This window comes from Budorcas taxicolor, chromosome 21 (genome assembly GCF_023091745.1).
Source record: "Budorcas taxicolor isolate Tak-1 chromosome 21, Takin1.1, whole genome shotgun sequence".
NCBI lineage: Eukaryota > Metazoa > Chordata > Mammalia > Artiodactyla > Bovidae > Budorcas > Budorcas taxicolor.
The window spans coordinates 34,136,699-34,149,877 of NC_068930.1; the positions used below are offsets into that span (position 1 = coordinate 34,136,699).

General features: G+C 43.2%; 1 protein-coding gene across 1 annotated transcript in view; it reads left to right on the forward strand.

Annotated features, from left to right (window-relative positions):
* The window catches only part of OTUD7A (OTU deubiquitinase 7A), a 162,195-nt gene that overhangs the window by 116,220 nt on the left and 32,796 nt on the right, over positions 1 to 13,179 (forward strand). Inside the window, exon 7 of the mRNA XM_052659938.1 lies at positions 675 to 787. Within this exon, the coding sequence (XP_052515898.1) occupies positions 675 to 787 (113 nt within the window). The remainder of the gene's footprint in view (positions 1 to 674; positions 788 to 13,179) is intronic.

The following is a 13,179-nucleotide window of genomic DNA, read 5'->3' on the forward strand; positions in this document are numbered from 1 at the left end:
CACAGCCCAGGCCAAGATGGGGTCCTATTTGGGGCCCCAGTATCAAGTCTGTCTTATGAGATGAGGCAGCAATGGCTCCATCCCCTACTCAAACGCACTAAAGAGGAACCCGTTCCGGCAGTCAGCCCCTGCCCACAGTGACCAGACATCCACTTGCCTCACCTGTCCTAGTGTGATTATGAAAAGCACCTACCCTCACTCACAAGGCTGTCCCAACGTGAATGGTGAGTTAGTCACCTGTGAGGTCACTGCTGGTGCAGCCTCTGATTGGCCCTGCCATGGCCCCAGGGTGTGTGCTCAGTCCAAAGAGAATGTTTATCCCAGAACCTTAGTGAGCACTGGCCCTTTGCTGGCATGGAAGCCCTTAAAGATGGGTCTGCCCGGGTCCCTGCACACAGGTCAGTGGTCAGCACCCAGCCCAGTATGTGTGCAGGTTGCGTTTGGTCACTCTAGCCCCTGAGAATGACCACTGTTGCTGAGTGCACTTCTGACAGCATAGAGGTTGGAGATTGGGGGTTCTGAACAAATTCTGTCCAGAGCAAATGCTGATAGTCCTTGGCCAGTAACAGGCCCAGGCTGACCAAGCCGGGAAGTCGGGCTCTCAGCCAGACTGATGTGGGTGCAGGGGTGAAGAGGTGGACGCCACCTCCTAACCCCACCCCGCTTTGTGCCAGTCAGGGCTGGTGTACACGGAGGAGGAGTGGGAGCGGGAATGGACGGAGCTGCTGAAGCTGGCCTCCAGCGAGCCACGCACACACTTCAGCAAGAATGGCGGCTCGGGCGGGGGGTAAGTGCTGCCCCAGCCCTCCCCCTGATGGCATGGGAAGTGATGGGGGTGATGTGGGACCCCCAAGCTGGGGACGACACAAGGAGGACTCCTGCTTTCAGATCTTAGATTCTACCAAGGATGCAGGGCAGGTGGGGCGGGGGGCGGGGGATGACAGGACCCTGCTGGATGTTTGGAAGAAAGTGTACACAGTCACCGTGTACATCTCATGAGCTCAAGCATGCCCCCTGCATTGCAGAGAGGGACTCACTGTCCAGCCAGCCTGGGGAGGGCCCAAGCTGCCCATGCACTCACCAGGCTCTGAAGCTTCAGGCTGCTGCTGGAATCCTAACCCCTGGGCCACCAGGCAACGGTGGTGGTCTTTTTAAGTAACCGCCATGAAACTTGGGCCAGCAGGGTTCCGGAGCAGGTAAGCCTCATGCTGGAGCTTGGCCCCTGGTGAGTGACACGTCCAGCACCACTCCTGCCCAGACCCTGGCCCTCCGGCCCCAGGACGGATGGGAACAGACCCTGCACTGCTGCTCCCAGCATGGACACTGGCCCGGCAGTTTTTCCCAGAAAGAACCAGGTTAAACATCTGAAGAGGTCGGAAGGGAGCGAGGGTCAGACTCAAGGGTGCACTTGACCAACCTCCTGCCTTCTTCCCGCAAGACTCGCAGTCGCCAATCCCAAGGCTCACTGGCGGAGCCCCAGCAGGAGACCCTGGAGGCAGGGACGCGTGTCCACGACTCGCTCAGAGAGAAGGGTGGAGACCAGGTTGGGGTCCAGTCAGGGCGAACCACCAGCCAGAGAGCCATCATGGATAGGCTGTTTAGAACTGGTGACCACAGGGAGGACGCTCTTCGAGACCCCAGGAAGGCAAGACCAGCGTGAGCTCTCCGCCGAGCTCAGATGCGTGAGAAAGCCTGAATGGCAACTGTACCAGTAGTTGCAGATGCGGTGAGAACTGTGAGAGCCGAGGCCAGGCAGAGGCGGGGGGCTTCCGCGCAGGCGCCCTCAGAGCTACAGGACCCATTCTTTCCCATGCTCCTACTCGCAAATCACAACATGCCTGTTTCTTGTGGCTAAAGCAGGAGAAATCAGACATTCTGTGCTACTTACTGCACCTCCAGAGACTTGTGAAGTGCTACCTCCAAAAGGGCTGCTACTGGAGTTTGCAATCCCCTCCAGCAAAGGTAAACTCAGCTTGCCTATCACCAGAGCTGCTAGTGGGGACATGGGTAAGAGGGCTGGTGCCCAGAAGGAAAAGGAAGACATGGAAGAGAGAGGAAAATAACTCCACCCCAAGTCATGCGGGTCTGAATGGAAACGAGTGTCCGAGTGAAGTTGCCCATCACCACCTGACAGGTGCAGCCCCAAACCCCGCTACGGACACTCTGGGGGAAGAGGGTGTGTGTGCAATGGGAGGAATCCATTACTTGAAAAACAACTGGTAAAAGCTATAAAAGCAGTTAGTGACGACCTCTGGATGCTTCATCTGGTTCAATGGCAACTGAGAACTAAGAAAGGGGTCTTCCTGGTGGATCCCAACCAGACGCCCAGACTCAGATGTCATGCATTAAGAGTCCCAGACTGGGGTGCATGATCTTGGGCATGTCTCCCAAGCTCCTGGAGCATCTTTGTTGTTCAGGTGTAAAATGCATTTGGTAGTAAGGCCCCTGCTGGGCTGGATCGGTTTTCCGTGGTGGTGGAGTAAACCACACCAAAACTGGGTGGCTTAACACAGAGATACTGGATTTGTTCCTGTTCTGCAGTCAGCGTTCTGCTCTGGAATTTTCTGGAGCCTCTCCTGGGGCTGCAGCATCTGGCAGTTAGTCTGGGTGGTACAGGACCATCCAGGATGGCCTGATTCACAACTCTGGCTCTTGCTGAGCCTCCATCTAGATTTCATGTTTGAGAAGACTCAGGACCCTTACAGTATGGATGAGGGCAATAAGAGGGGGCAGCCTACATAGTGGAGGTTCAGCTCAAGCCTCTACTTGCATCACATTTACTAATGTCCCATGGAAACTTTGGCCAAAGCAAGTCCCATGGCTGAGCCAGCCTCTGGGCAGATAGACTCCATCCTTAATAAAAGGAGGGGCAAAGTCCCATTCAGTTCAGTCGCTCAGTTGTGTCTGCCTCTTTGTGACCCCATGAACTGCAGCACGCCAGGCCTCCCTGTCCATCACCAACTCCCAGAGTCCACCCAGACCCATGTCCATTGTGTTGGTGATGCCATCCAACCATCTCATCCTCTGCCATCCCCTTCTCCTCTTGCCCTCAATCTTTCCCAGCATCAGGGTCTTTTCAAATGAGTCAGCTCTTCGCATCAGGTGACCTAAGTATTGGAGTTTCAGTTTCAACATCAGTCCTTCCAGAGAGCATCCAGGACTGATCTTTAGGATGGACTGGTTGGATCTCCTTGCAGTCTAAGGGACTCTCAAGAGTCTTCTCCAACACCACAGTTCAAAAGTATCAATTCTTTGGCGCTCAGCTTTCTTTATAGTCCAACTCTCACATTGCAAAGGGACAAATACACAGTAAGAAGGCTATGTGGCCATCAAAGCAGTTGGCCACATTCTCTGATTCTTTTGGCACTGGGCAGTGAAATCATGGGTTTGAAAGTGGAAAGAAGCTGTTACAGCTATAAACATAATGTTTATTAAGACATTGGCACATTCAGCCTGTGAGTTGGCATGCCTGCTGCCTATATGGTATGTTGTAAAGGCCTATCCCAAATACCTGAAATGTATAGTTTCCCTGACTTTCCATGGTTCATCTCCCTGTCCATAGTTTAGTGGTTATGACACTCACGCTGGCTCATCTGAGTGTCTGATATTCCACCTTTAGAAATTCATTCCTGTGAGTCTTGAAAACGCTGGAGCCCTAGGGGCTTTCAGGAGTCTCTGACTGTAGAGCAAATCCCTTCCATGAGTTTATATGTCCCATGAGTTTATATATACTCTGCACCTTGACCTCCAGAGCCTAGACCTGTAGGAATGGAACAGAAAAATAGCTTATGGTGCTGGGCAATGAGGATTGGAGAAAGAAAGCCATGAACCTCTGCTGGGCACCTACCTGCCTTACATACTACCTAAGTGCCACTGCCTTACACACTTTATCTGCACTTTATAAATTAGGCATCACCCTCTTTTATATGTTGGAAAACTAATGTTCTGAGAGATTAATTGACTTACCTCTGGTTTGTAACTGGTGGAGCTAGGATGCAGACCAAGACCTGTCTGAGTCCAGCACCCTGCAGTTTACCAGAAAATACACTATGACAAGTTTTATAGCTTCTTAAGAAAGAGTACACTGCAGATAGATTTTTTTGAGTCCTTGCATATCTGAATTTCTCTTTATTCTGTCTCACCCTTGATGGATAGTTTGAGTATAAATTCTCTTTAAATTCATGATATGAATGATGTGAAAGGTGTTAAATCAGAAAGCTATCAACTTCCTGGCACTCAGTCAAAGTTTGCTAATTTGAAGTGAAACAATTATATGAAATCCAAAGACTAAATATGTTCAACCAACTTCTTACTCCACCTTTACAGACTGAAAAAGATCTATTCATTAACTCAACATGTATTAATTGCCTGAGGCATGCTATGCATTTTCAAACACACTATCTCATTCTGTCATCACCGTAACCCTGTGAGATAAAGGTTATAATTCTTATTTAAAGTATGAGGAAATTTGGAGTCAGGATAAAAATTATTTGCCCAGGGTAATCTGCTGAGTGGAAGAGCTATAGTTCAAATTCAGGTGTCCTGCCTCCCAGGTCTCCTGGTCCCTGATTTTCCTCCTACCCCTTAGCTCAGAAGCCTCTTTCTGCTCTTATAGAGAATTGGGTTCTTGCTCTTTTCTGTGGGTGATAAAATGAGGCCTCTTTGTTTTCTAGTCTAGTGCCAGGATGTGTTTCAAGGGAGTGTCATTTCAGATCTCAGCGTTCGTTAACAACAGACTAATAAACGTTTGCCATCAGGTATCTTTCTGTGTGAATGTACAGAAAGGTATTTTCCAACTCAGTCTCCCTGGGTCTCCCTTTTCCTCCTCTGCCAAATACTGAAAACCTTTGTAAGCATTAGTTCTATGATAAATTAATGAGAGGAATTACTTTAAATTTTTAAGCAATTTTCAACAACCACTATACTCTTTGGAGGCAGGGAATAAACCAGGACCCTCTCAGTTTGAAGAATACCATGTAAACCCCATTAGGGAAATGAAAATTAAAACCACTACACACCTATAAGAAAGTCAGAAAAAATTATACTGGCAATACCAGGTGCTGGTGAGAGTGCAAAGCAAATTTTACATCACATTGTTGGTGATATAAAAATGACACAACCACTCTGGAATACAGCTTGTCAAGATTCTTCTTGTAAATTTAAAAACGCTTGCCATATGACCCAGCAGTCCTACTCCTAAGTATTTACCCTAGAGCACTGGTTCTCAACCAGGATTGATTTTGCCCCCAGGGGACATTTGGCTAGATTTAGGGATATTTTGATTGTCACAACTGGAATGTAGTCTGAATACTGCTAGAATCTACTGGGTAGAAGCCATGGGTGCTGCTAAGCCTTCTAAAGCGCACAGCACAGGCCCCCAAACAAAGAAACAGCTAGTCCGAAATTTCAGTAGTGTCAAGATTGAGAAAATTTGCCCCCCAAAAATGAAAATCTGTGTTCACACAAAGTTCTATGTAAAATGTTTATAGAAGTTGCATTCATAATTGCCCCAAACTGGAAACAACTCAAATGTCCTTTGATTAAAAAAAATAGTATATTATGAAATACAATTCAGGAATTAAAAACAAACTACTGATATATGTAACAACTTGCATGAAAGGATCAGGTCTCAAAAAGTTATGTAGTGTATGTATGGTTTCATTTATATGACATTATCCAAAAGGCAAAACTATAATGATGGAGAACAGATCAGGGTTTCATTTATTTAGAATGAATGTCTGACTTTCCAATATCATTTCTTGAAAAGACTGTTCTTTCATCATTGAATTGCTTTTACGTTTTTCAAATACCTATAGGCAATATTTGTGTGGGTTTGGGAGATTTTTGTTGGTGGGAGATTCTGTATTATGTTCCATTGAAATATGCACCTGTCCTTTTGACAGTGTCACTTGTATAATAAGTCTTAAAATTAGGTAGCATCACTCCAACTTTATTCTCCTTTTTCAATATTTCTGGTCTTTTTTTTTTTTTGCTTTCCCATACAGATTTATAGAATCAGCTTGTCTATATCTGAAAAATATTCTGCCAGGATTTTTATTGGTATTACATGAAGTCTATACATGAACTTTACAATGTTGAGTGTACTTACACATCTTTTTCCATGTATTAGGTAGACACAGTATGCGTCTTCATATATTTATATCTTCTTTGATTGTTTTATTAGCATTTTATAATTCTCTGCATAAACGTTGTATACATGTTTCAGTTCAGTTCAGTCGCTCAGTCGTGTCCGACTCTTTGCGACCCCATGAATCGCAGCACGCCAGGCCTCCCTGTCCATCACCATCTCCCGGAGTTCACTCAGACTCACGTCCATTGAGTCCATGATGCCATCCAGCCATCTTATCCTCTGTCGTCCCCTTCTCCTCCTGCCATCATCCCCTTCTCCTCCTGCCTCCAGTGAGTCAACTCTTCGCACCAGGTGGCTAAAGTATTGGAGTTTCAGCTTTATCATCAGTCCTTCCGATGAACACCCAGGACTGATCTCCTTTAGGATGGACTGGTTGGATCTCCTTGCAGTCCAAGAGACTCTCAAGAGTTTTCTCCAACACCATAGTTCAAAAGCATCAATTCTTTGGCACTCAGCTTTCTTCACAGTCCAACTCTCACATCCATACATGACCACTGGAAAAACCATAGCCTTGACTAGACGGATCTTTGTTGGCAAAGTAATGTCTGTGCTTTTGAATATGCTGTCTAGGTTGCTCATAACTTTCCTTCCAAGGAGTAAACGTCTTTTAATTTCATGGCTGCAATCGCCATCTGATATATACCTGAATATTTCATTTGAAGCTATTGTAAATGATTGTGTGTGTGTGTGTACGCACACACACATGTGCACATGTGTATGTGTTTTCATTTGGGTCTGCAATTATTCATTGCTAGTTATTGCTAGTTACTGATATTTGTGACTTTGTATTCTGTGATGTTACTAAACTCATATATCAGTGCTAAGAGGTTTTTAGATTCCTTGGGATTTTCTACACAGATAGTCATATAATCAGTGAGTTGGGGTAGGTTTATTTCTTCCTTTCTAATCTCTATGCCTTTTATTTCTTATTGCACTAACTAGAATTTCTAGTATGATGTTGAGCATACATGATGAGAGAGGAAACGCTTCCCTGGTTATCACTCTTAGTCAGAAATCTTTCACCAGTAAGATATTTGTTATAGATTTTTAGTAGGTATTTTTATCAGATTGAGGAAGCTTCCTTGTATTTTTTGTTGTTGAGAATTTCTGTCATTAATGAATGTTGAATTTTATCAAATACATTTCTACATCAGTTAATATGATCATGTGGATTTTTTTCTTCTTTAGACATTAATATGGTAGGTTATGTTGGATGATATTTTAATGTTGAACCAGGGATATCATTGCAGGGAATCATTGCATCCCAGGGTTTAATTCCACTTTCTCTTGGTGTATTAAAAGGTTTTCTTTTGCTATTTCAATTTGGCAATATTATGTTGAGAATTTATGTATCCATTGCCGTGGAGGTCATTGAATATAGTTTTCTGTTTCTGTGCTGCTGTCTTTGTCTAGTTCGGGTCCCAGTGTAATGCTAGTCTCATAAACAAGTTGGAGACAATTATGTCTCCTTTAGGGCTTCCCAGTGGCTCTAGCGGTAAAAGAATCTACCTGCCAGTTGAGGAGGCCTAAGAGACGCAGCTTCAGTGCCTGGGTTGGAAAGATCCCAGGAGAAAGGAGTGGCACCCCATTCCAATATTCTTGTCTGGAAAGTTCTATGGGCAGAGGAGCCTGGTGGGCTATAGTCCATGGGATTGCAAGGAGTCGGACATGACTGAGCATGCCTATGTGCATGTACACAAACACACACACACACATACAGCCCTCTATTTTTTCCAGTAAATTGTATATAATTGGTGATATTTTTTCTTTAAATGTTTGGTAGATTCACAAAATCTGTAAATTCATCTGCAATCAGATACTGCCTTTACAGAAGTGTATTAACTATAAGTTTAGCCTCTTTAACAGTTATAGAAAATAGAAATAAGTAGTTTTGGGTAGCTTGTTATTTTGAGAAATTGTTCCATTTCATCAAAGTTGTTGAATTTATGTGCATAGTATTGTTTATAATTTTCCCTTTTGTAACTTAATACCTCAGGGCGACTTTAGTGATATGCCCTTTCTTTTCAGATTCAGCAGTTAGTGTCTTTTCTTCTTTCTGTCTCTCTCTCTCTTTTTTTTTTTGATCTGCATTGTTAAAGTTCTGTCAATTTTATTGATCATTTAAAAGAACCAGTTTTGGCTTAATTGCTAGTCCCTGTTGGTTTTTAGATTTAAATTTCATTGGTCTCTGTTCTTACCTTTAGAGTTTCGGCTCATTCTGTTTGCTTTAGGTATATTGCACTGATTTTTCTACTTTATTCAGGTGAAAGCTTAGATTATTGATATGAGATTTTTTTCGTAATATATGTATTTGGGGACTATAAATTTCCCTCTTAAGAGCTGCTTAGCTGTGTATAACAAATGTTGATAGGTTGCATTTTTATTTTCATTGTTTAAAATATTTTCTAATTTCCCTTGAGATTTTCTCTTTGACTACTGAATTATCTAGAAGTCTGTTGTGTAACGTGGCTTTGCTGTCTTTCTTTACTGATTCTAGTTTAATTGCATTATGATCTGAGAACGTAATTAGTATGATTTAAATTATTTTAAATGCCTTCAGTTTTGTGAAGGAGTGAGCATATTGTCTGTCTTTGTGAATATTCCCTGTGCATTTTAAAAAGATGTGTATTCTGTACTTGTTGGATAAAGTGTTCTGCTGATGTCCGTTAGATCCAGTCGATTGATGGTTTTGTTCAGATTTTCTATACCCTTGCTGATTTTCTGTCTACTTGTTCTTTCAGCTGCTGCGAGAGAAGTTTAGAGCCCTGCAATTATACTTATGGCTGTTTCTATTTCTTCTAAGTATTTTGAAGTCTTATTGTTAAATCCACATTCATTTAGGACTATTCCACCTTCTTTCTGAATTTATCCTTTGATCATTGTATAATATCTCTTTTTATCTGAGGCAGTTTTCTTTGGTCTGAAGTCTACTTTGCCTGATATTGATAAAGCTTCTTGAAATTGATCTTGATTAAATTTTTTATGATCTGTAATTTTCCATCCTTTTATCTTTAACCTACCTGTATCATTATATTTACAGTGAGTTTCTTTAACACAGCAAATAGGTATTATTGACTGTAACAATTTCTATTAACTGCTACATTTATATAATCTGTATTTAATGTAATTATTGATCTGTTTGAGTTTTGGTCTCCTGTTTTATTATTTGTTTGCTTTTTCCCATTGTGTTTTTTGTTCCTCTGTTCCCCTTTCCTTGTTTCAGTTATTTGAATTTTTAAGATTCTATTTTAATTTAATTTTTATGATTTTAACATCTTTTCATAGAGTTTTTAAGTGGTGGCTCAAGTAATTACAATATACATATTTTAAGCAATCCCTTTTGGAATTCAAGTGCAATTCAAAATCCTTGCTACCAAATAGCTCCCTTATTCTCTCCTTTATGGTATAGTTTTCTTATGTATTTCATCTACATACTTTAAATACCCCATCAGCCAATATAATATTTTTAATGTGGATCTTCAAATCTATATTAAAGAACTCAAGAGGAAAAGGATACTCTATTATATGTATACAAATCATGACTATTTCTGTTGTGCTTCCTTCATTTCTGATGTTCCAACATTTTTCTGGTATCATTTTCTTTCAATCCAAATATTTTCTTTTAATTTTTAGGGAGACTTTCTGGTTGTGAATTCCATTACTTATTCTTCATCTGAGAATATGTTTATTTCACCTTTATACCTCAAGGATATTTTTAATGGATATAGAATTCTATCAGTTGTTTATCATCCTTTTCTTGCAGCACTTTAAAAATCTTGTTTCCCCTTCTTCTCCTGATGAGAAATCCATAGTCACTTGACTTACTATTCCCCTGTTCAGCATATCACTTTTCATCTGGCTGCTTTCAGCAGTTTTCCTCTGTCCTTAGGTTTCAACAATTTGATTTTGTTGTGTCTGGCCAGGGGTTTCTTTAGGTTTATCCTCATTAGTCTGAGCTTCTTAAATCTATAGGTCTGAAGTTTTGCCCAGTTTAGGAAGCTTTCAGTCATTATTTCTTCAAGTATTTGTTGTTGTTGTTGTTTTTCTTTTTCAGGGCTCTGTACTCTTTCTCCTTCTGGAACTCTGATGACATGAGTATTACACTTTTGATACTGTCTGAAGTCACTGAAATTCTCCTTTTGTCAATCTTTTCTTCTCCTTCTTCTTCAGATTGGGCCATCTGTTGATCTGTCTTCAAATTTTACTGACTCTTATTCTCTCTCATCCCCAATCCACTATTGAGTCCACTCAGTGAATTTTTTCTTCCAATTACTGTATATTTAATTTCTAACATTTCCATCACTGATTGGAGCATTTTCACAATAACTTCTTTAAAATGTTTGTCAGATAATTCTGACATCTACCAACTCAGAGTTGGTAGTCTTTTGACCGTTCTCTTCCTGGGAAAATGGGGAATTTTTGTGGTTCTTCACGTGTCAAGGACATTTGGATTGCATCCTGGACGTTTTGGATATTACAAGACTCTGAGTCTTGTTAATAATCTATGAAAAATCTTGACTTTTCATGTTAAGCAGGTAGGTTCACACTGTAAATTTCAACCTGCCTTCTCTGGGCTGTGGTTTTCAAAGCCTTTGCTGTCCTATTTGCCTAAGCCACACGTTACACAGTCTGTAACCTGAGCAGGAGTCTATTCAGTAATTCCTCAGGACCTTTGGTGTACTGATTAGGGCAGATCAGATTGATACTCGCCCAGCCCAGAGTTGAAGAAAGAGAAGTCCAGGAGTTCATAAACAACCTTATGGGATTGTTTTCTGAAGTCCTTCCTGTTTTATAATCTTCCAGGCACTTTCTTGTTTCCTGGGACTCCCTTTTCTGTCTTCCAGCCATAATGTGCTGCTATACACCTAGCCCTGTCCTGCGCCCCTGCTCACGAAGGGTTCATGTATGTTTTATATTGTCTCTCCTTCACATTGCAACATCCTGTTGGTGTAGCCAACCCAATCCTCCTTTTTGATTCTCTTCCAAACCGTAGCTCAGTGCTGGCCAGATGGAGCTGCATGTACCAACAGAGCCAATCCAGGACCAGCAGGTGTGGTGCTGAGCACATGTGCCTCCACACACACCCCAGGGGAGACATTCCTGCCTGGGGCCCATGACACCAGTGCCCAGACTTGACCTGGTAGGAGCCAGGGAGCAAAGGTCAGCCCTCTTGGGATGAGTGCTCACACCATTCTCCCACACAGCCTTTGACTGGGATCTGGAGCAGGGAAGGCTGGCCTTCTTAGGGGATCAAGATTCGCTGGAGATGGGGAAGGACAGCAGCATCTGACAGGAGTTAGAGCTATGTCATCTACTGAGCACACACGTGTTACAATATGATCTGTATTGAGCAGGGCTATGAAGCTATCATTATCATCACCAATGGCAGAAAACTGAGATTCAGGAAATTAAATCAGCTCTCAGCATCCCTCAGCCTGGAAGGGACAGAGCCAGGATCTGAACTTGAACCTGACTGCCAGCATAAACCCACACTCTTATCAAATCAGAACACCATGATGCACAGTCATGCAGATGACGCAAATCAGGCATGAAGAGCAAGAATCAACAGCTTATCCTGAAATTTGTGATGAAAATAATCAGTTTTGTTCTTTAACCTTTTATAAAGCAATAGCTTACTTTTTCTCCATTGGATGAGACAGGTTATGGAGCCTGAGAGGCTGTTGGAACAAAGAGGAAATGAGACAGAGAGGGGGGCTTTTTTGAGGACTCTTGGGCAGCCCCCACTGAGTGACTGACGTCCCAGGCCTGCACTGTCCCAGTGCACTGCTCATTGTGCAACTGCTGCTGCTGCTGAGTCGCGGCAGTCGTGTCCGACTCTGTGACCCCATAGATGGCAGCCCACCAGGCTCCCCCGTCCCTGGGATTCTCCAGGCAAGAACACTGGAGTGGGTTGCCATTTCCTTCTCCAAAGCATGAAAGTGAAAAGTGAAAGGGAAGTCGCTCAGTTGTGTCCATCTCTTAGCAACCCCATGGACTGCAGCCCACCAGGCTCCTCTGTCCATGGGATTTTCCAGGCAAGAGTACTGGAGTGGGGTGCCTTTGCCTTCTCCTGACGTTCCACAATTTCATTTCTGTGCTACATAATTTCATAGTATGTTTGCTACTTTTCTTTTTTATTGGGCTTTTTCAGAAATAGCTAGACTCTTAAATGGTTTCCTAATGTACAGTCTCAGAGATATGAACTTGTCAGTCTTTTTTACATTTATTTTTATTTGGCTGCACCAGGTCTTAGGTGTGGCATGCAGGATCTTTCGTTGTGGCTTATGGGATCTAGTTCCCTGATCAGGGATCAAACCCAGGCTTCCTGCATTGCGAGCACGGAGTCCTAGCCACTGGACCACCAGGGAAGTCCCTTAATTCAGTCTTTTAAGGAAACCTGAGTGGCTTGCTGCTGCTGGGAGGTATTCGCCCCTCAGACTGGCTCTCCGGGGTCAGGGCTTGGCCTGTTGTGGGAAAGGAGGCATTCTTGCAAATATTCCTCAAGGTTCTTTGACTTCTGTCAGTGAACCAAGCAGGAAGACTGTTCGCCTAACAATTTCTCACATTTGCAAATCCGGAATCCATTCAAATTTCTTAAAGACATTGCTTATTGAAAATATGAGTGAAGCTGTCACTTCATCTGTCAGGAGCCTTCTCTGACCTTCCCGTTTAAAGAAGCCCCCATTTACCACCATGCTTATTAACATCTGATAATTTTTCTTGTTTCATCATCTGTTAATTGTCTGTCTCTGCCACTGAGACCTGCATACATGTGTACACATGAACACCCACATAGACACACACCCAGCAACAGTGCTGTCTATCCCTACAGCAGGCACTCAGTAAGTATTTGCCACACAAGTGACCCCAGCTTCTTCATTTTAGGCAGTGAGACGAGTCCTCACCTCCAGGCCACCTTGACCACTATTGAAAAACTTGTCAGAGCCCGAGACCCTCTTGGTCCCCTCAGAGTGCCACCATCCTTCCGTCCTGGGTCCCCAGACCGTAACTGTTCGCAAGGTCCTGGC